Source organism: Bufo bufo, chromosome 4 (genome assembly GCF_905171765.1).
Source record: "Bufo bufo chromosome 4, aBufBuf1.1, whole genome shotgun sequence".
NCBI lineage: Eukaryota > Metazoa > Chordata > Amphibia > Anura > Bufonidae > Bufo > Bufo bufo.
This window is the reverse complement of record NC_053392.1, coordinates 155630189-155651570: the sequence shown is the minus strand read 5'-3', so window position 1 is coordinate 155651570 and position 21382 is coordinate 155630189. Positions and strand designations below refer to the sequence as shown.

General features: G+C 46.9%; 1 protein-coding gene across 2 annotated transcripts in view; it reads right to left on the bottom strand.

Annotated features, from left to right (window-relative positions):
- Positions 1-13945, bottom strand: part of PLOD2 (procollagen-lysine,2-oxoglutarate 5-dioxygenase 2) — a 185880-nt gene extending 171935 nt beyond the window's left edge. For both annotated transcript variants that reach the window (XM_040428046.1, XM_040428047.1), the window contains exon 1: positions 13670-13945. In XM_040428046.1, the coding sequence (XP_040283980.1) occupies positions 13670-13772 (103 nt within the window). In that variant the 5' untranslated portion in view covers positions 13773-13945. The remainder of the gene's footprint in view (positions 1-13669) is intronic.
- Between the last annotated feature and the right edge of the window lie 7437 nt (positions 13946-21382).

The window sequence follows — 21382 nt, the reverse complement described above, 5'->3', positions numbered from 1 at the left end:
GCAGTGGAGATGGAGGCAGGGAGTCCCTCCGAGACACTTGCACAAATGGCCTTATGCATGCTCACTTGCTTTCGTAGTGACAGCCAAATTGTCACCATTCGACAGAGGGATGACTTCTGGCTCTCCACCTTGTTAGACCTTCGCTACCGGTCCAAAATGGGGGGGGGGGGTTACACCTGCTGAGAGGGAGGACAAACGGAACTACTATAGAGACATCCTATGTAGTCAGTTGGCCACTGCCTATCTGCGCCATCATCCATCCTCTTGCAGGTCTGACTGGGGGGGCCCTCTGCGCTCACGTTCCTCTGCCATGGCTGCTGTGGCAGGGTGGGAGGGTAGGAGCAGTTCCAGCTCAATCAGCAGCAAGTTGAGAGTCTAGAGTCGCAGATGAGCAGCTTTCCTCACCCGCCTAGTGAAAAAACGACTCAGCAGCAGCAGCTAGACCTGGAGCAGGACCTGCACCAGCAGGTGGTGGCATACTTGGAGAGCATCCTGCCACCCCACATTGAAAATCCGCTGGACTACTGGGCAGCCAAACTGAATTTGTAGCCGCAACTGGCAGAGTTTGCCCTGGAAAAGCTGTCCTGCCCGGCCAGTAGTGTGGCATCAGAGCAGGTGTTTAGCGTGGCGGGAGCCATAGTTACCCCAAGAAGAATTTGCCGGTCCACCCAAAATGTGGAGATACTGACCTTTTGTCAAGATTAATCAGGCATGGATCAGCCAGGATTTCCACCCACCAATGCCTGATGCATCAGACTAGATCATCCATGGTGCCACACCAACACATTGACAAAAAGAGACCGATTTCTTCTGGCTACCTGCCTCCAATACTATTTTGATGCTGCCACCCGTCTGATGCCAAGTGCTCCTTCTTTCGCCCACCATCTTCAGCTGGTATCTCCACACTCTGTCAATGGGTCATTCTGTGGTCTCTTGATGCTGCGGCCACCTCCACACTGTCATATTTGTGCCACTCTGTGGCCTCCTCCTGATGCTGCTGCCACCTACAGACTCTGTCATTGGGCCATTCTGTGATCTCCATATGCTGCTTCCACCTCACCACTATGTCATAGGCCCACTCTGTGGACTTTTCCTGCTGTTCCCACCCTCCCAACTTCATGACTGGGCCACTATTTTGCCTTTTGGCCTGGCTGACATAATTTATTTTACCCTTCTTCTGATCTGTCTATGTATCGGCTGTAAGGCCTGCATGACGTGGTCCCTTTTTTTGCATCAGAATTTGCTTATGATTTAGTAGCCAAAAGCAGGAGTGGGTACAAAACACAGAAGACATGCAAATATTCCATTCACGTGTCATCTCTTTTTGGATCCACTCTTGTTTTTTTGGCTTTACCAATTCTGATGGATTACTGACCAAATGCTGACCGAGTGAAGGTGGATGTTCCACAGACAGAATCCATTAGAACAATAACCCCCAAAAAAACGGATCAGAGGAAGGGCAAAATAATCAGTGACGTCAACACAAACTTACTGCTGACAATCTTTCCACTCTGTCGGAGGTGGCTCTACTTGTATAAGTGTTTAATAGAACAGGTTCCGTAGAAATCTATGTGGAATCAGTGAATTGATGTAAAAGGAGTGCACTCTTTCACGCTATAGTAGGATCTTGGGCCTCTGCACGGTTCTTTATACCTAGCACTAACATTGACCTGTAAGTCTGAGTTCATACTTGAGTTATTTGGTCAGTTTTGGCCCCGTAACTGCCCAAATAAGTGAAGTGTGCAGCGATTCTAAGAGCGACGTCTGTCATCTACATGTCATACTGACTCACTGTATTATTTCACTACCACAGCAGACTCCCTATGTGTGTTACTGCAAGGCACAGTGTTCTACACCACTATAAAGGCTCTCTGCAACCAGGAAATAGCTGTTTTTAACGTGATTCTCCACGAATAAATTTGGATTAAACCAAATTCTTTCGGAAGGTTCGGTGAACTGGCCGAATCGAATTTTTGAGAAATTCGCTCATCTCAAAAGTCTGTACATTGATGTATTTACTCCGTGTAGCACAACCCACATACAGCAAGGGATTAAAGGGTACCAGCTACAAGGATAAATAGCCTGGAAAATACACTTTCAGATGAATACTAATTGCCTTAGTTTCAGAGTTCCAATAGTCATGTAACAAATCACAGGAAACATGAACGTGTACTTTAAATGAAAAAATCCCAGCTGCCTGCAGCCAATTCTAGGAGGAATTCACTGAAGACACTAGGCTCCCCCCAATAGTGTCTGCAGGCAGCTTGAAATGCATTATTTTAATTTAAAGGTGGCCAAACCTGCCAATCATCTAACATGTATGGAGTGTCCTAACTCTTCCCTGACATAAGAAGTCAGGGAAAGAAGGGTCAAGCTGCTGGATTTCAACATGCCCAATACTTTATCACACGGGAAAGAGTCTGCCACCAGAGGCATCTGGCAGCAGCTTATTCCCCATCCCTACTAGGAATATATGAATGCCCTGCTGAGCTTGGTAAATCAATGCTACTCTATGAAGATACCGGTACATAATAAAATAAAACCACACAGAATTTTGGACAGATTCGATAAATAAACATCATACCAGGAGATTGAGCAAATGGCTCTAAACATCATGTAGATATTAAAATATCTTCTCTACTACACCATCAGATCCCCATTGACTGCAATAAGGTCTGGCGATGATCATTTAATGTGCATGAGCCCTTAGGCTCACAATCACTTATGGAAATCACTGACGTGTGAATCAGACTTAGGCCTCATGCACACGACTGTTGTTCTGGTCCGCATCCGAGCCACAGTTTTTGCGGCTCGGGTGCAGACCCATTCACTTCAATGGGGCCGCAAAAGATCCGGACAGCACTCTGTGTGCTGTCCGCATCCGTTGCGTAGCCCCGAAAAAAAACAAAAAAACGTGTCCTATTCTTGTCCGTTTTGCAGACAAGAATAGGAATTTCTACAATGGGCCGCCTGTTCCGTTAATTGCGGAAGGCACATGGGCAGCTTCCGTGTTCTGCGGATCCGCAATTTTCAGACCGCAAAAAACGGAACGGTCATGTACATGAGGCCTTAAGGTGAAAGAATAAACCTAAATCATTCATTTTATCTGTGAACTGACACTTCCCCATTCTTCCGGACACCCTAGGCACGTGCCCTCATGTGCCTTGTTATAAAAGGTATTGCAGCTCATTCATTTGAATAAAAGCTGAGCTGCAATACCAGACAGAGAGCTGCAATAGAGATAGTGAGTGCTGTATTTTTTTGCATTTTCCATGGACAGCACACGTACCAATTTATTTCATTGTGTCTGTTCGCATCAGTTGTTATGACCAGCGGGTGGGAACCCACTGCCCCACATGACCAACTCCCTCTGAGGTCAATGTCTGAGCACACACCTCGTTATTCACACTATACCTCCGATTGTGAGGAGGGACTTTCCCAAGGGGAGTACCAGGTGCTACCTGAGAGGGGAATTGGAACACGAGGGAATCGGGGCCAGAGTGTGAACCCACTGGACTGACCTCCAGGCGATATAATACACCCAGTGGATGCTGGGAGGCCAGAGGCTGATCAGATGGAGGCCTAGTCAGGGTACAAAGGCAGAAGTCAGGGCAGGCGTCAACCGGGCATAGTCTGTGATATGTAAACCAAAGTCCAGTACACAGAATTACAAGAACCAACAGACCACCTTAGCTCAAACCGGAAACTAGACTAGCTAGGAACTTAAGTTGCTCAGGCGTTTTTCTGTAGAGGGAGGCGCCTTTAAATATCTCCTGCAGACCAGCCATAGGCTGGCGAAGATAGAAGGCGTGCACATGTTGCCTCACATAAGGAGGAGAGACACGCCCGCACACACCCTAAATACCCACAAGGAACTATGAGCCAGAGTGCAAGCTCCACTCAGAGCCAGGAGGGAGATGGTGGTGGCAGGAGCGCAGCTAATAATGCCGCTGCCCGTGCCTGTCAGCATGGCGTTCAGCAGCGGGGAGGAGTGATGAGTTGGGTTAACATCAGTATTTCACTGAATGTGGGACAGTGAAAAAAAATTAAAATAATAGAGACCTGCACTACTTTGGTCCGCGATGTGGACCAAACACACTCATTGAAGTCTATACAGTAGGTCCATGAAAAGCATCTGTGTTGCGTCCATTTTTCACGGACCACTGATAGGAGATTCTCTGCAAATTAATTTTCAGGTGATCATCATCCGTGGAATACAGATAACACACAGAGGATAAAAAATGGACACACGGAACAAACACGGATGCTTCGCAGACATCTTCACGGATGTAACACAGTGATTTTTTTTCATGGACGTGAAACAGACTTGTGAAATGTGATGTGAACGTGGCCTTAAGCATTAGTGCTATTGCTGGATAACCGTTTAAATATCTGGTGGCAGCAGGGGGGCAGGGCCTTGGAAGACAACTGTCTTCCATACACAGAAGTACAGCCATAGCTACAGGGCAACTCGGTCAAACAATGCCTTGATTCTGTCAGGTCCTGACAGAGTCTGGACTTTAGTCTTGCAGCAGCAGATGAGCGCTCTGGTCCTGGACACCATCAAAGTGAAAGAGCAAGAGACAGAAGGGTCCCATCCAGGTTCAATCTGTACCCCTGGGCCAATCTATCCATCACACCAGAAATGTCCTACAACACTAGCAGAAATTCCAGCAATGCACACGTGTGCAGCTTCAGTGTTAAAGTTCAGCCAGTAACTGGTAATTTATGGTCCTGACCCCAGGACCACCTCACCTCATCTGCTTGGCCTCTTCTTCTGTGCAGCTGAGTAGAGCAGAGTCACTGGGGTGTAACTCCTGATGACATGTTCAGGTAGCTTCACGGTCATTTCTGATTTATAGTGCTGCAGGCCCTGCATTACTGTCCTTCAGCTTCTCCAGCTGGTGTGTATATTGTGATTTATTAATGAGCATATCTCGGAGCCATGTTTTTTATTATTTTCAGTTTATCTTCGTCTTAATCTTTCCTAAATATACCCACGAGCAGTATTAACATTTGTCAGTCGTGGCCTCAATAACAATTTTTACAGCATCAGAATTGAGGATAATTGGTCTATTGCTGATCTTCTCCTTTGCTAACCCTGACCATAGCCAATTATCATCACAATTGCTTAGAGGTAAAAGTTGTTAGACCTTTAAAATGGGGCGTATTTAGGCTTAGTGCCTAGCGCAGGGTGAAATGTACATTAAGCCCTGATGAGAATTACACTCTACTACAATTACCTGGAATTCAAAGAGAACACTCCAGGCAAGAGAAACAAAGAAAGGCTACGAGGCCAAGTCAGCTTCTAGTTAGGCCTCTTGCACACGAACGTTGTGCATCCATACTGTGCATTGGGGACGCGGTCCCAAAATGCACGGGCAACGTCCGTGCGGCAGCCGGGACGGATCGAGACCCATTCAAGTTGAATGGTTCCGATCCGTGCTTCCATACCGCATCTCCGTGATTGCGGACCCATTAAAGTGAATGGGTCCGTATCCGTGATTGAGAGTGCACACGGGCTGGTGTCCATGTATTGCGGACCCGCCGTACGTGGACCACAATAGAGCTACGGGCATACAACATTCGTGTGCAAGAGGCCTTCCAGAAAGAGTCCACTTATAATCTAATTCTCCTTTTAATATAGACCCTCATATTCATACTGTAACCCTGCACTAAAAAGGATAGTTAGTGCCAGGCGTCCTCTCTGACAAAGCCGACACTGTATCACAAGCAGAGTAATGGCTGAGCCAGCTTCTTATGCATTTCCTGCAATTTACCGTATTTCCCACAAGGATCTTATTCAGAAATCAGTTTAACTGTTTAAAAACATTAGCACAGACAAAATTGACTTTGTTTCAATCGGAACCCAGACCGACCGTACATTAATAGCAAAGGGCTAAAGTCATCAGCAGACCCCAGCGATATTAGGATTAAATGTACTGCCCTATGCTCTGCACACAGTCATGTTTCAGCTTAGTTCTGGAGAGGTTTATGGTGCCCGCACATGTGCGGACAATCCTCAAGAAACTGCACTAAATAAAACACACACCCATCAATCTGCACTATTTATTGCATTTTTGGTGCATTTGTTATGTGGTTTTTGGTGCAAATTTTTCACAGATCCATAAAAAGGGTGAAATCCGCACAAGAAAAAACGCAAATTTTTAAATCTGCACGGTAGGTTAATTAAAAAGCTAAGCGTACGTGAGATTTGGCGAATCCCATACACTTTGCTGCTAATTTATGACACTGCAGTTTTTCTGCACAAAAATCCACACCATGTGCAGGCTTCCTTATTGTGGACATCAGGTTTTTTCAGAATGTAAATGTAAACTAACATCTAGTGGGTGAGACAATGGCGCTGAATTAACCTTTACACACCACGTGAGTGAAAAACATTATCCAAGACAGATCGCCAAAGATTATTACATATTTAATCATTTATAAAATATATTTTGTAGAATTGTATACATCACTGACCTTTCCTGGAGTAAGGGCTAAAGAGTAGTGTTGATCGAGCACCAAAGTGCTCGGGTGCTCTGGCCGAACACATTGGGATGCTCGGGTGCTCTATTAAGCACCCGAGTATAATGGAAGTCAATGGGAGTACCCGAGTATTAAACCAGGCACCCCCTGCTCTGAAGAGGGGAGGGTGTCTGGTTCACATGTAAAGGTCAGAAATTGATGGAAACCCCACCAAAATTGGGGAGGATGTCTGGATGCATCTTGGACTCCCAGGTCTCTGCTGGGAACGATGTTGTCTGAGTAGTACGCTCATAAAGCCTATGCACTAAGTGAAAGGGCTTCCAAAAATTACAAGGAACCAGCACTACAATACACCCTTTGTTACACATAAAGGAGGGCATCATACACAGCCTTAAAAAAAATTATGATTGATGGCCTGCTGGTGACCCTCAAAAACATTTGGAGCAAGCGCCTGCTGATCTGACCATCTAAAACATTATGGGTGAGGGCCTGCTGCCGCTTTGGTGACTCTAAATAAAATGGGGCTGATCGCACGTCCCCGTGACAGCGACATCCATTCGGATGTCTGCCCTATCAACTTTCGATGTTATTTTCAGCGCAAACCATGGTGACCACAGATAATGGTAAATCAGTGTTCGATTCTGGAGAGGGAGCCCGAGAAACGGCTACGTCAACCACATCCAAGCAAGGCAGCATGCGCGCAAATTATCTATTAGGCATAATTAGATGAGGGCCTGCAGGTGAGCTGACCCTATAAAAGATTGTAGGTGAGGGCCTGCAGGTGAGCTGACCCTGTAAAAGATTGTAGGTGAGGACCTGCTGGTGAACTGAACTTCTAAAAAAATTATATACAAGGGCCTCCAGCCTAGCTGACCCTGTAAAACATTATATTCGAAGGGCATATATGCGATGAATAAGCATGTTGATATGATGGAAGAGGAGAAGGAGGATGAGAAAAGGAAGATTCAACCATATACCCTTGTTTGTGGTGCATGGGAATAAAGTGTATTCAGTACATTATAAACAACACATTTAAAGTGCCTTTATGTTCAGCCGCTTTCCTCTGGTGGAGTAGAGGTCATGGTCAATCCAGGCCTTGTTCATTTTTATAAGAGTCAACCTGTCAGCATTTTCAGTTGACAGGCAGATACATTTATCTGTTATAATGCCACCAGCAGCACTAAATACCCGCTCAGACAAAACGCTGGCGGCAGGCCAGCACCTCCAATGCGTAGAGCGCCAGTTCATGCCACGTCTCCAGCTCGGACACCCAGTAGTTGTAAGGCACTGAGGGATCATTGAGGACGCTGACACAGTCTAAGGCACACTTTACACTGGAGATATGGCGCAGCTAATGTTGCTGTCTGCAGCGGCCTAACTATTGTACGCTATTTAGCGCAGGTTGTGCTAAAAATATAGATTGCTGCCACACACAATAGTCCTTTAAAAGGACTTTTGGGTCTCTGAAAAGTTTTGGTGGTAAAAATATTCTTAAATCACTCCCTACACTGCATGTCCCTTCCTCAGCACAGCTCTCCCCGACTAAGAATGAGCCGAACATGCGTCATCGGGTGCTATATAGCACCCGATGACGAGTTCCGCCCAGGCAATCACTCTAATGCCAGCAGCCAACATGGCTACGGCATTACTGTGAGGGTAGTACTTACCTGCACGTTTATTGGCTGCGTAGCAGGCAAGAATCGTGCAGGGCGGAGACTAGAGCATTGCGCCCAAGCACATGCAGTATGGTGTTCGGCCAAGCATGCTCGATCATCACTACTAAAGAGATGTACTGTAGCAGAGCTGAGTTTGTCATGGTTTCTTGTGATATTACAATGACTTATTAAGGTTGGTAGAAACACAAGGTGTGAAAATACTAAAACGAATGAACACGTGTGCTGTCCTTGACTCACTCACTTGTACATAAGCCCTATAGATATGTCCATGTGTGCAGGAAAACGCAGTGGAAAAGTCTGCAGCCTGTTTTAATCCAGCTCCGCAGCAAGAAACGCAGGTATTACATGTGGTTTTTGCTGCAGAAAAAAACTGCCAACTTTACCCTCTCTATTGAAAAGGGTGAAATCCGCTGGGGAGATCCACAGCATAAATTGACATGCCGCAGATTTGCAGTGTGTGGATTTGTTAAAATCTCATCTACTTTGCTGCTAATCAGTCACATGTGAACATAGCCTAAGGCTACCTGCCAGCTGCCAAACACAAAATCGGCAGATTTGTGTGTGGGTGCATGTGTTAATTGCGATTTTTTTTGCTGCGGATTTGGTGTGGTTTTACTGCAGATCTCACCTTTGCCTGGCAATGGGTGAAATTTGCACAAAACAAACTGCATAAACAATGGTCATGCTGTGGATTTTATTATCCGCATGGCAGGTCAATTTCCGCATGGAGTAAAAAATAAGTGTACAATATTTGTTTAAAGGGGTTTTGCCATCTCAGACAATGGGGGCATATCGCTAGGATATTCCCCCTATTGTCTGATAGGTGCGTGTCCCACCTCTGGGACCCGCACCTACAATGAGAACGAAGCGGGGAAATGAACAGAGGGCGCACTGCACATGCGCAGCCGCCCTCCATTTCTATGGGGCCGCCGAAAATAGCCAAGCGCTGGCTCGGCTATTTCCATCTGCCCCATAAAAATTAATGAGAGCAGGGGCCGCGCATGCACGGTGCGCTCCCACTCACTTATATGGGAGCAGCGCTTGGTGGTGGACGGACTCCGGGAAATCCGGGGTCCTCCAGCCACAGCTCTCCCCGCTCCGTTCTCGTTGTAGGTGCGGGTCCCAGAGGAAGGACCCGCACCCATCAGGCAATGGGGGCATATCCTAGCGATATGCCCCCATTGTATGTGATGGGAATACCCCTTTAATCTCATACGCTTTGCTAGTACTGTATTACGTTGCGGTTTGTAATCTGCACGTGTGCAGGGAGCTTTAGACTGGCTGGCGGCTATTCCTTCCGACTCCCCCATACACGCAGGCCCCGACAGAGGTTCCTTGGGCCCACCAGAGAAAATTATTCTCGGAGTACAACCCCCATATCATCTCATACCAAGCCTAATAGGTTTTGGTCCAAAGAAATAGACCCTAGTGGCAACTTTTTGTCTCCAAAGGGTGCCCTCACATGTGCCAGAAACATAAAGACAGCCCCTATGTTAGCCTATGAGGGTGAAAAGTTTCAATATCTGTTCTGTGGCAGAATATTAATTCTGCAGCAAAACAGAATGAAAATAATATTTTGTTGCGGATTTCCTGTAGCTCCATTCATTTCTATAGAGATGTAATCCATACAGAAATCCACAACATCATTCACAAAGATAATACCCATCCTATTCCGTTGCAGAACAAATTTGCATCAATCTGCAGCATAATCCGCAACTTTGTATAATCCGCACCTGTGGATTTTGTTGCGGATTCTTGCACCACCTGTGAGGGTACTTAAAGGGGTTGTCCGGGTTCAGAGCTGAACCCGGACATACCTCCATTTTCACCCCGGCAACCCATCTGACTTGAGCATCAGAGCAGTTCATGCCCCGATGCTCTCCTTTGCCCTGCGCCAAATCGCGCAGGGCAAAGGCATTTTTAGGAGTTCCGGTGACGTACCGGGGCTCTCCATGGGGCTGACAGGAACCCCGGTGATGTCACTGGCACTGATGGGTGAGATTTAGCTCTGCCCTAGCCAGTAAAACGGCTAAAGCAGAGCTAAAGCCCGCCCCTCAGAGCCGGTGACGTCACTGAACACACTGCCGGGTGGAAGTTACCGCCCGGCAGTGTGTTATTGAAAACAAAAGAGCCCGTGCCCTGCGCGATTTAGCGCAGGGCACGGGAGCGCATCGGAGCATGAGATGTTCCGATGCTAGGCTCAGGGATACTGCCGGGGTGAAAATAAGGGTATGTCCGGGTTCAGCTCTGAACCCGGACAACCCCTATAAAGGCAGCTTTTTTTTGTTTTCTATGGGGGTCCACTAGGATATCAGAGCCTGGACACATCAGAGGATTCTCTGGTACTCTGGTGGGCTAGTCCAACACTGCCACACGCTCAGCCAAACGTGTGGGTTGCTTCACCTCTTACCTACTCCCCTGGGTCTGATCCTTCTTCCCCATACACCACCTCTACACATTAGGGCTCTTGCCCTAATGTAAAAAACATACCGCAAGACACTGAAAAAGCCATACGGTCGTGTGCATGAGCCCTTAGATGGTCGCCCAGTTTTGCCAAAATTAGCCGCTTTAGCTGACATTTATGTTAGGCCGGGTTCACATCACTGTATTCACTGATCCATCAGAAGAACAGAAAAAAATAAAAATAAAACCCAAATCCTTTATTTTTACCATCCGTTGCGCTCATTTTGCATCCGTTTTTGTCAGTTCTGACAGAGGCCTGTTATTTTAGAAGGAAGAAAAAGTTCTGCATGCAGGACCATTTATACTGTCTAAAATAATGGATCTCTGATGGACAAAAATGGATGCAAAATGAGCTCAATAGATCCTCAAAATAAAGATTTTCGGTTTTTCTGACGTATCAGAAGGAGGGAAAACTGTTATGTGAACCCGGCCTAATGTGTATGGTTACCCTAAAGCTGGCCATACACATTAGATAAAAGTAGAAATGGCCAGATTTGGCGGCTTCATCCCACCAGTCACGATGGCAAACTGCAGACCAGTGTCCGCCAAGCATGTGATGCAAGGTTGGATTTTGTTGGCAGGAACAAGGCATGATTGGCCGATTACAGATGATCGCTTGACGCAAGCCACACCCAAATATCTTCCTGGTTAGGGAGCCTTCGCACGAGGTGGAAAATTCTGTCAGAAAATTTGCAGGATTGTCGCAGATTTTTGGGTGTGAAGTATGGTGCAGATTTCTTCTAGGAGAATCTCTCCATTCAATTCAATGGCAAACTAATTCTGTAGTAGAAAACGTCACAGAAAAATCTGCAACAAAATCTGCGCGGAATTTGTTGCAGCTTTTTCCATTGCAGAATCAGTTTGCCATAGGATAACACGGTGGAAGTCTTGATGTTGTGGATTTTTTGCAGCATGTGAAGGCTCCCTTAGGGCTCAAGCACACGACTGGTGCCTGTTTTGCAGTCTGCAAATTGCGGATCCGCAAAACACAGATACCAGTTGTGTGCATGGGCTCTATACAGACAATAATAGGGCATATTGTATTTTTTTTGTGGAACGGCCATGTGCATATACAGAAACGGAGTATATTCCGTTTTTTATGCGGACTTGAATTGAAGGGATCTGCATGCGGTCCAAAAAAGAAAAAAAAGGCACATTAACGAGAAAAATATATGCCTTTAGGGCTCATGCACACGACCGTATGTATTTTGCAGTCCGCAAAACACGGATCTCCAAAAAAAAGGATAGCGTCCGTGTACATTTTGTATTTTGTGGCACGGAACAGCTGGCCCCTAATAGAACAGTACTCTCCTTGTCCATAATGCAGACAATAATAGGACATGCTCTATCTTTTTTGTGGAATGGACATACGGAAATGGAATGCACGCGGAGTAAATTCCGTGTGTTTGGGTCCGCAAAAAAAACAAACAAAAAAACCCATTGAAATGACTAGTTCCACATACGGTCCAAAAAAAAAAAAAAGGAATGGACACGGAAAGAAAATATTTCCGTGTGCATGAGCCCTTAAGTTTCATTCACACGTCAGTGTTTCATGGATGTGTGCAGTACGTTTTCTCCGCGGACAGCATACCTCCCATTTATTTGATTGTGTGAATTCACACATCAGTGTTTTAGCACGGTCCGTGGGTCCGTGTTTTCAGCACGGATGCATGTCCTATCTTGGTCCATGTTCTCGGATCCCTCACGCCCATTATAGTCAATGAGCCCGTGAAAACCACGGATGCAGCACGGATGCCATCCGTGTTTCACGGATCATTAAGAAGAGATGCTTTGAAAATTATTGTTCAGCTGTTCAGTGTCAGTGAAACACGGACAGCAAAAAACAGACACACGGACCCAACACGGATCCTTCATGGACAGCTTCACGAATGCATCACTGACCACCTGGTCACGGATTTGAGCACGGACGTGTGCATGAGCCCTTAGTCTGGCATGCCGATTGTCTACATCGGGGCGACACTAACCTAACTCCAGTTATTCTGGGGCAGTAACGTTATAGGACTCTGCTATCTGTAATTGTTGCTAATAATTTGTTGGAGGTCCAGAAGGCAAAAAGGGGATGATGGTGACCCACCCTATAGGATTACACTGGATCTAGATACATTTGATACCATAATTTTGAGAGGCGAAGTGATGGATAAACGCGGATTTCCCTGCAGCACAGACCTTTAAGCAGAGTGCTGCAAGTACATACCAAACAGCAATTTTGGAAGGGTGCGTCTAACAAATATTTTTTTAAATAGATAATCTTGCTTTGGGGAAACTGGAGGAAAGTACTAAACGTTACATGAATCTGGGTTGATGGAGCGGAGCAGAGTGTGCGGACGTGCAGGGGAATGTGTTAAATAAACAGCCGAGTGTCTGGGACCATCCGGCTGAATGAATCACTGTCTGTAACACCTTACAAGTCTCCAATTGTACTGCACCCCAGCCGTGCGCCTCTCCTGTACCGCTATACTGCCTCCAGATGACACACAATGAAGAAAGTCATTTACAGCGTGTGTTAGCTGGGATTTTATATAGGACTGCAGGTAAAAGCTCATGCACACGACCGTATGTATTTTGCGGTCTGCACAAAATACGGATGACGTCCATGTGCATTCCGTATTTTGCGGAACGGAACAGCTGGACCCTAATGGAACAGTCCTATCCTTCTCTGTAATGCAGACAATAATAGGACATGTTCTATTTTTTTTTGCGGAACGGAAATCCAAAGATACGGAAACGGAATGCACACAGAGTAACTTCCGTGTTTTTTTTGCGGACTCGTTGAAATGAATGGTTCCGTATACGGTCCGCAAAAAAAACAAAACTACACAGACACAGAAAGAAAATACGTTTGTGTACATAAGCCCTTAACAATCAGTTCCGCACCGCCTAATATTTAATCCGTATCCCGGCCATGTGAGAAGTTCTGCTCCTGGAATAGGACTCTGCAGCCAGCTGCCTGAGATCCAGCCAGCACAGTGACCTTGTAAATCTGGAAAAGCAGCTAGGACATAGGCTTTCTAGGGACTTACCTGCAGGAATGACGGTGTCAGCGGCTCTGGAAAGCTGAGATATCAGAATTAGAGAACTGGATAGTAATACCAAGAGATGCGACTGAAGACAGCCCCAAGGCATTGTCCTCTCCTAGAGAAGCAGCAGCAGAGAGAATGACTGGAGTGTGCTGTGTAATGAGGGAAATAGGCAGCTGGAAGGGGGGCGGCAGCGGGCTCCTCCCAGCCAAACTATGGGACCTGGGAAAGAAGGGGGTTCCAACGCCTCATCACAGACCACCAGGCAGTCCCATGCCAGCCAGAATGCAGCATTGTGTTACACAAGGCACTGACTAAACAAACACCCCCTGCTGATGCAGATCTTCTCCTGCTGTGCTCCTAGAGGAAGGCAGAAAATCAGTCAGGGTGGAAAAGCGCTCCTATTTCTGCTGATACATGTGTTGTGGTTCCTACAAATAAATGTTATTTTTTAAAACTGCGAATTAAAGGGGTTGTCCCATTACACCCACTTAAAGGGGTATTCTGGTTATATTAAGTTATCCCCTTTCCACAGGAGAGTGGATAACTATTATCATGAGAACGGGGCCCCATGAAGCCCCCTGAAATGAATACAGCATAGGCTTGGCCGCTCCATTTAGGCTAGGTCTACACAACGACATTTGTCGCGCGACAGATACGGCACAACTACACTGCACCAATGTCGCGCGACAATTTTTATAATGGCAGCCTATGGTGTCGCACTGCAACATGCGACATGCTGCGACTGTGACGCGACAGTCGCAGAAAAATACATCTCAAATGGTTTTTCTGCGACTGTCACGTCGCAGCATGTTGCAGTGCGACACCATAGACTGCCATTATAAAAATTGTCGCGTGACATTGGTGCAACCAAATGTCGTCGTGTAGACCTAGCCTTATTTCTATGGGAGTTTGGGAGATAGCCGAGCGCTGCACTCCCTGGAAATCCTATAGAAATGAATGAAGCTACTGAGCAGATGCCTGACTTGCCGCTCTGTTCATTTGAGGGGGGCTCCCATCTGACAGTTATCTTCTATCCTGTGGATAGGGACTAACTTGCTATGACTAGAATACTCTTTAATATATCCGGAATACCCCTTTAAGGCTACATGCCGTGTGCCCCACCGTGGCCGTATGAATGGGTTCGCAATCACAGAGATGCAGAACATAGGCACAGATCGGAAGCACTACGGAGTGCTTCCATGGTGTGTCTGGCCGTCCCTCCGCACCGCAAAAAAGTAGCGAATGGGTCCGCGATCCGCATGCGGCTGCCCCACTGTCTGTGCCCGTGCATGTAATTTAATTTGAACTCTAATGATCCTGGTTGAACAATAATGGTGAGGTATATATGTATATACATAAGATAACAAACGACAGGCACTCAGTATGAGTGTATACACGGACGGTCAGAGTCACGCTTTATCGATATACAACTCGGTTAAATATCACCGCTCAACACTAGTGTACAAATATTAAAAACATAAGCCAGTCCAAAAAAAATCACAGGTTTTCGAACACTTTAGAACGAGTCACCTGAATACCTGTTGAGAAAGTCACCAATCTTCACTTGAGGTAAATGCAAGTAGCACAAATAATTTGTACACTAATGTGAAGTACTGGCTGGGACCTGTGGTTCCACAGACTCTTCCTCCCCTTCCCAGCTCCTAGAGGCAGCAGCAATCAGAGGAGTCATGTCTACATAATATGACAAGTTTCCAATGGTAAAGTAGATCACACCAGTTTTAGGTAAAATGGGGTTATATTTTCTCACAAACATGATTCTTGTGCAAGACCAAGGGCGTGGCTATAGGGGGCGCTGCTTTTTGAGGCCAAACTCAGAAGGGGCCCAGCAAGGAGGAGGAATAAAACACAAAGCAACCAATCAGATTCCACTTTTCATTTTGCAAAGGAGCTGTGAAAAATGAAAGGTGGAATCTGATTGGTTGCTATGAAACATGTAAATGTGTTGGAATGGCCTAGTCAAAGCCCAGATCTCAATCCAATAGAAAATCTGTGGTCAGACTTAAAGATTGCTGTTCACAACCGCAAACCATCCAACTTGAAGGAGCTGGAGCAGTTTTGCAAGGAGGAATGGGCAAAAATCCCAGTGGTAAAAAAAAATAAAAAACTTCAAAGTTTGTGGGCATGTTCTGTAAATTAAAGGGATTCTGTAGTTTACGGGAACTGTAATACCCGTCACTACCAAAGGTCACTTGGTGTGCTGTCGTCCCTCCTTAGTTATGGAGAAGTTGGTATATGTCAGTTTTATAAATTGTCATGTAATGTGATGCTATGTGTTTCCCTGTTGCTGTGAAACTTGCATGTACAGGCCTGCAGGGGTGTCATTCCAGCTTCTAGTCGCTAGAGGGAGCTAGGGAGCCCTAGTTTATATAAGGCCAGACAGGGAAGTAGAAGGCAGACGGAGTCTAGTATCTGTAAGCTACAGTTGGAGATTAGACAATGTCCGAGACAAGTCCAGGCCTGAAGCCTGTTGTTCAGGAGAAGATTCCCTCCTGAATTCCCATATGCAGAAGCAGGAATACCTTAGACTAGGAGCCTGAGGAACCATTCAGAAGCTGAGAGAGACAGAGGTAAAGATCAGAAGAGCCAGAGGTACTAAGAAAGACAGAGGAGGTACTTATTTAAGCCATAATCAAGGATATAAAGCCAGAACTAGGTTAATGGGCCTTGGTGAAGAATTGCTACTTTCCAGGATCAGACAGAGTTAGAGTGCAAGCTCCTGTACTGCAAGTCCTGTGTTCAACACTCTGTAATTACCCTGCTGTACTGAATTGCCTGCATCGACCGAATTGCAAAATCGACTGTATGCTGAGGAACTGCATTTCCTTTATTGTCTCTGCTTGGAAAACCTACTAAAGTTTGAGTTCTGTTTTAATCCTACGTTTCCTCAATTTATTCCTGCATCCGCAAACGGCGTGCCACCGTTTACTTGGCACTGGCGTCACGAACTATTTCTACCTATACCTGCCCTTGCAGAGAGTCAGCTGTACCAGGTTAGTGTATATTGCACTACATCACCCAGAAACACCTACTACACACAACTTGAGTACGCTGCACTTCTCTTTTGGCGTTCCACGAACAGGATACGCACGCTTTCTAGTGCAAGAAGCGTGAACTTTGTGCCTTATACCGTTGCCCTGTGACCAAAGTGACAATTTGCCTGTTTTATTCAAGTGGACTTTGTGGACTGAAAAACGTACCCAAAGTGTACCAAAAACCTCTAAAAAGCGCTGTGCAGTGTTGCGCTACCCAGAGGAAGAAAATCGCCGCATTGGAGTGTGGTTTTGTGGACTTTTTACAATCCTGCTTGCTGTCAGTGAATGGACAGCGTTTTGCTAAAGATGGCCACCGGCTGCCTGGAGTAAAGTTTCCCGCGCCGCTGAGGACATTCGTGGGCGGATCCCTGCAAAGACACAGAGAGTCCCGCCCCTCTTCATCATCGCACCGCCGCGGCCCTGCTTCTCCTGCGTCACCGCGGTCTCAGGACGTCCGGAATCTCGCGAGACTTGGCCTGCGCAAGACCAGCGATACCGGTAAGCACTTGTAACCGGAGGGAAGGGGAGTGTTCCGGCCTCTTTAGTCGCCAGCGGCCACCTCTCAATAGACTACCATGTCAGAGACAGGAGTGCCTGAGCAGCCGGCCCCAGGAGAGTTCGCGGCTCCTAATCATCCTACAGCCCCCAGCATGATGCCCTTTACCATGCCTTACTATTTCGGGGCCCCATGGTTCCCCCGCTACAGAGGAGAGACCCATACCCTAAGGGACTTTAAAGAAAAGTTGCTGGCACTATTCCGATTGTACCCTATAAATGCCGACCAGCAAATGGAAATCATGCTGGCGCAACTGGAGGGGGCTGCCCGCAGGGAAGTGTTATCATGGCCTGCTACTGAGCGGAGTACTCTAGAACAGATCTTCACCCGCCTCAGAGCCACTTTTGAAACTAGGACTGCCTCAGAGATAAAGATGCACTTCTTTGGCAAGAGACAGAAGCCCGGTGAGTCCCTCCGTGACTATGCCCTATCACTTCAGGAGGCTTTAGGGGCTGTAATCCAGATAGATCCCAAAGAGGCTGATAACCGGGACCAGACCCTGAGGGAACAATTTATCAACGGGGTGTCTAGTGAACAAATAAGGACCCAGTTAAAGATGCTGTCCGCCCAGCACCCTAACAGTTCCTTTCTGGACTTTAAAGAACTGGCTATAAAAATTCTGGGGTCCACAGTATCTCCTGAGTTGAGCGCCCTATCTGAGTCATCAGCCTGCAAGCCAAAACCGCTTGTCACTAACCGAGTTGAGGCCGGCCAAGCTGTTTAAGTGTCAGCTACTGATACTATTGCCATGCTGACAGAGCAAGTAAATCACCTCACTAAAAGTTTAGAGAAAGTGTGCAGAAAAATAGAGGAATGGGAAAAACCCATAATGCTAGATGAAGAATTCCTGTCACCTCCTAGGCCGTTTCCACCTCCTTACCAAGAGACTCACCCCAGGGATCCTGGGAGGCGTAATAGAGGTCGCAAGAAGCCCGTGTGTACATACTGCAAAAAGCTGGGACACACAGAATCCACGTGCTGGCAGTTAAACGGGCAACCCCTGAGGCTGAGGACCACCCCTCGGGAGGTAGAACACTAGGTCCAGAGGATCCAAATTGGATGCCACGGTATGTAGGATCCCATCCTAAAATCAATATAGAGATCAACGGGGTCCCCTTTGAAGCCCTATTAGATACTGGGTCTCAGGTCACTACTATTCAGCTGCCTGCATTTGAAAAGTTCTGGGACACCAACCAGTTGACCCAGCCGCCTGAATCCTGGGTGGAAATTATCGCCAGCAATGGCAAACCAGTAAAGACTCATGGATACTGGGAACCCACCCTGCAGGTGGGAGAAGTAACCCTGCCTCAACAGGGAGTGATCGTAGTACAGGCCGGTGACAGAGGAGGACATCCTGTCATTCTAGGCACCAATGTCTTCAAAAACTGTTATTCAGAAATACTTGCTGTATTACATCAGACTTTGCCCACTGCTTCCTCTGCATCCAGGAGGGTGATTCAAAAGACTATCACTGTGTTAAGTGCCCAGCAGAGGTTTGCTAATGGGAAAGGAGAAATTTGTACTGCCAGGATCCGTGATATTAAGCCTGTGACTTTGCCTCCTAATTCTCAAACTCTTTTGTGGTGTTGTGCTGTCCTGGGAGTCGAAGGCCGAGATTATCCAGCCCTGGTGGAACCACTCCAGATGGAGGATTATCCTTATGTGAGAGCTGCCAAGTGCCTGGTGAACGTCTCCCAAGGTAAAGTACCTGTCCGTCTGATTAATCTGAGTAATCATCCTGTTGCGCTTACTAAGCATTGCCCTGTTGCCCAGCTGTCCCAGGTGTCCTTCCAAGACATCATTCGTCTTCCAGTGACAGAAAAGCCGCCAGCTGCAGACAGCAGATGTTCGCCGGTGACCCAGCCACAAGTGCCCTGGTGGGAAGAGCTCCATGTCGGGGACGAGAATACCCCCCAACAACAACAAGAAGGGATTATACAGCTTGTCAAGGAGCACCACCAGGCCTTCAGTAAGCATGCCACTGATTATGGAGAGGTGAGTGCCATACAACACACTATACCTACTGGCTCTCATCCTCCTATCAAGGAGAGGTACCGACCTTTACCGCCTACTTCATATCAGACTGTAAAGGAAATGATCCAAGAGATGAAGGACTCTAATGTAATCCGGGACAGCCGTAGTCCGTGGGCTGCACCCCTGGTCCTTGTAAAGAAGAAGGACGGTGGTATCCGTTTCTGTGTGGATTATAGGAAAATTAATCAAATAACCCACAAAGATGCATACCCACTGCCCCGCATTGAGGAGTCACTAACTGCTCTGGGCTCTTCTGCCTATTTCTCCACATTGGACTTGACCAGCGGCTACTGGCAAGTACCCATGGCCCCCGAGGATAGGGAAAAGACTGCTTTCACTACTCCCATGGGCCTGTTTGAATTCAATTGTATGCCGTTCGGGCTATGTAATGCCCCAGGAACTTTCCAGAGACTAATGGAACGGTGTTTGGGTCACAAAAACTTCGAAACAGTGCTGCTGTATCTAGATGACGTCATTGTGTACTCAAAAACATATGAGGACCATCTGAAACATTTGGCAGAAGTATTTGAAATCCTTATCAAATATGGCTTGAAGGTAAAGCCATCCAAGTGTCACCTGCTCAAACCTGCAGTAAGATACCTGGGGCATATAGTAAGCGGAGAGGGAGTGCAACCTGACCCTGATAAATTGGCAGCTGTCTGTAATTGGCCGGTTCCTACTACTGTCAAAGAGGTGAGGAGTTTCCTGGGTTTTGCCGGCTACTATAGACGTTTTATCCCCCATTTTGCTCAAATAGCTGATCCTATCCAGGAGCTCTTGAGGGGGCAACCCAAAAAGAGTCCTAGAACTCCTGTGCCCATTGAGTGGAATGAGAAAAGAGAGATAGCGTTCCAATTGCTAAAAAAGAAACTGACCGAGCCTCCCGTGTTAGGTTACCCAGATTATAGCAAGCCCTTCCATCTCTATACTGATGCTAGCAAGCGAGGCCTGGGAGCTGTGTTAGCCCAGATCCAAGAGGGAAAAGAGAGAGTGATAGCATATGCAAGCCGCTCCCTGAAAGGAGCTGAGAAAAATGACCAGAATTATAGTTCCTTCAAACTAGAGTTCCTGGCATTAGTGTGGGCGGTGACAGAAAAATTCAAGGATTATCTAGCCGCCACCCCGTTCATTGCATTCACTGACAATAACCCTCTGGCACATCTCAATACAGCTAGATTGGGGGCCTTGGAGCAGAGATGGGCCTCTCGCCTTGCCAACTATAATTTCTCTGTAAAGTATCGTGCTGGACGCACTAATGATAATGCTGATGCTTTATCCAGGCTTCCCACAGAGACAGCTCCTGATGATGTGCGAGATGCTTGGGAAGATGTAGAGATGCCGGCTTTCTATAACAAATTTGCTCAACAGGATCAGGCTCGAGCTACCAATAACAGAGCTGCAGTTCCTTCACCCTCCAGTAGGCCTGATCCTAAAGAAGAAAGGTGGGTGAAACTACAGTCTGAAAGTAGAGTGCTGGGTGAGTTGTTGGACTTCATTACTAGTGGCAGAGCCCCTGAGAGGATCCGGCGTAAGAGTGCAGATCCTGAACTCATTAAATTGTGGAGACAGCGCCATCAACTCTTCATACAAAAGGGCCTATTGCTACGGAGAAATCTAGACCCAGTGTCCAACGAGAGAGTACACCAGATTCTCATACCCCGACGAGATGCAGGTATGGTGTTGGAGATGTACCACAATCAATCCGGTCACTTTGGGGTCCAAAAGACTGAAGCTACTATCCGCCAGCGGTTTTACTGGGTAGGCATGAGAGAAGACATGGAGAAGTGGTGTCGAGAGTGTGTAGCCTGTGCCTTGAAAAGAAGTGAGCACCATGATCAGAGGGCACCACTGAGACCCATTGTAAGTACCCGTCCTCTTTAACTTGTCGCCATCGACCATGTAAAACTGGAGCCTAGTCGCTCAGGGTATGCTTATGCCATGACTATTATTGATCATTTCACAAAGTTTGTTGTAGCAGTGCCTGTGAGAGACCAGACAGCCAAGACTACAGCCGAAATGTTCTGGAAGCACTTCCTCCTGCCCTATGGATGTCCAGAAAAGATCCTCACC